We start from the raw sequence: 1,088 nt of genomic DNA on the forward strand, positions 1-1,088 counted from the left end.
ACTTAGCCCAGTAGACTGCCTTGCCAAGCCACTCGAGGTTGGCACGGAGGAAAGTGTCGCTGGTGGTACCGCATTGCATGAGGGCATGGCAGAGGACGATGCCGTTGTGGGTAATCTGATGGAAAAATACTCAACAAAGAATCGAACCGACATCCTAACGTAAAAAAGCCCAACCTCATTCCCTCGCCACCATAATACCAATCATTACCGAGTTCCTCTCATCAGGCTGGTTCGCCTTGATCGCGTCCAGTAGCAGCAAGTCCGTCGCAGAGTTACGATAGAGAAACTCGAGGTTCAAATCAGTCTGGGCATCGCCTACCAATCGAGCAATACCATAACTTCACCACATCACGTTCCCATCCCCCCAACGCACCAGCGAGAATCTTCTTTATGTTCGCAATGCACTCCTTCTTCTTATCACCAGCAGGGGCCTCAGCCTTCTCCATCTTCACATCTATCACAATCACCAATCACCTCAACCCTCGAGCCCCCCTCGAGCCCCCCTCGTGTCACCTCCCTCTGTCACCCCAGTGTCACCACCATCCGACAACTTGAGGTCATCACATGCCGAGACCGTCTGACAGAACTGCTGCGCTTCGCTGTCGGCCAGATCGAAGGCGATTTGCATGGCCATAAGGCGACCAAATCTAAACGAAACCATGCCAGACATGTCGAGGCCCATCATACCCTACTTATCGTGATCGTCCAGAAGCTCCCTCAGCATGGTCCCAACCTCCTCAGGTTTGTTCAGGAGGAAGTAACATTGCGCCAAACCAGCCCAGTCACGGTCACGACCCGCTGGCACTGAAAGTGAATGCAGCATACCCAACCAACTAGGTGGTGAATCAGTCGTATTACCGGTCTTGTAGATTTTAATGAGAAGCTCCAACACCTTGCTACGGAACTGACGGTCATCCACTACTTCCAGGGCATTCGCTGAGATTAAGACTCCCACAAGTCCCCACTCAAATGTATTACTTTTGCAGTATAGAAGCATCTCAGCGACCATAGACTCCTTATAAGTGATAAACTTCTCAACCCAGTCGAGCCTCTGAGCCTCTAGAGCCACCCCAAGTCCTGATAGAGAG

General features: G+C 51.6%; 1 protein-coding gene across 1 annotated transcript; it reads right to left on the bottom strand.

The window, feature by feature from the left end:
* Window positions 1–1,009, bottom strand: Pmar_PMAR026872 (26s proteasome regulatory subunit rpn2, putative; the record flags this gene model as incomplete). The annotated part of the gene is made up of 7 exons (XM_002787250.1): window positions 1–115; window positions 209–315; window positions 374–454; window positions 514–647; window positions 693–804; window positions 859–936; window positions 979–1,009. Coding segments are annotated over 7 exons (658 nt in total), but the record flags the coding sequence as incomplete, so codon positions are not given.
* Between the last annotated feature and the right edge of the window lie 79 nt (window positions 1,010–1,088).

Source organism: Perkinsus marinus, assembly GCF_000006405.1.
Source record: "Perkinsus marinus ATCC 50983 genomic scaffold scf_1104296929646, whole genome shotgun sequence".
NCBI classification, from domain to species: Eukaryota; Perkinsozoa; order Perkinsida; family Perkinsidae; genus Perkinsus; species Perkinsus marinus.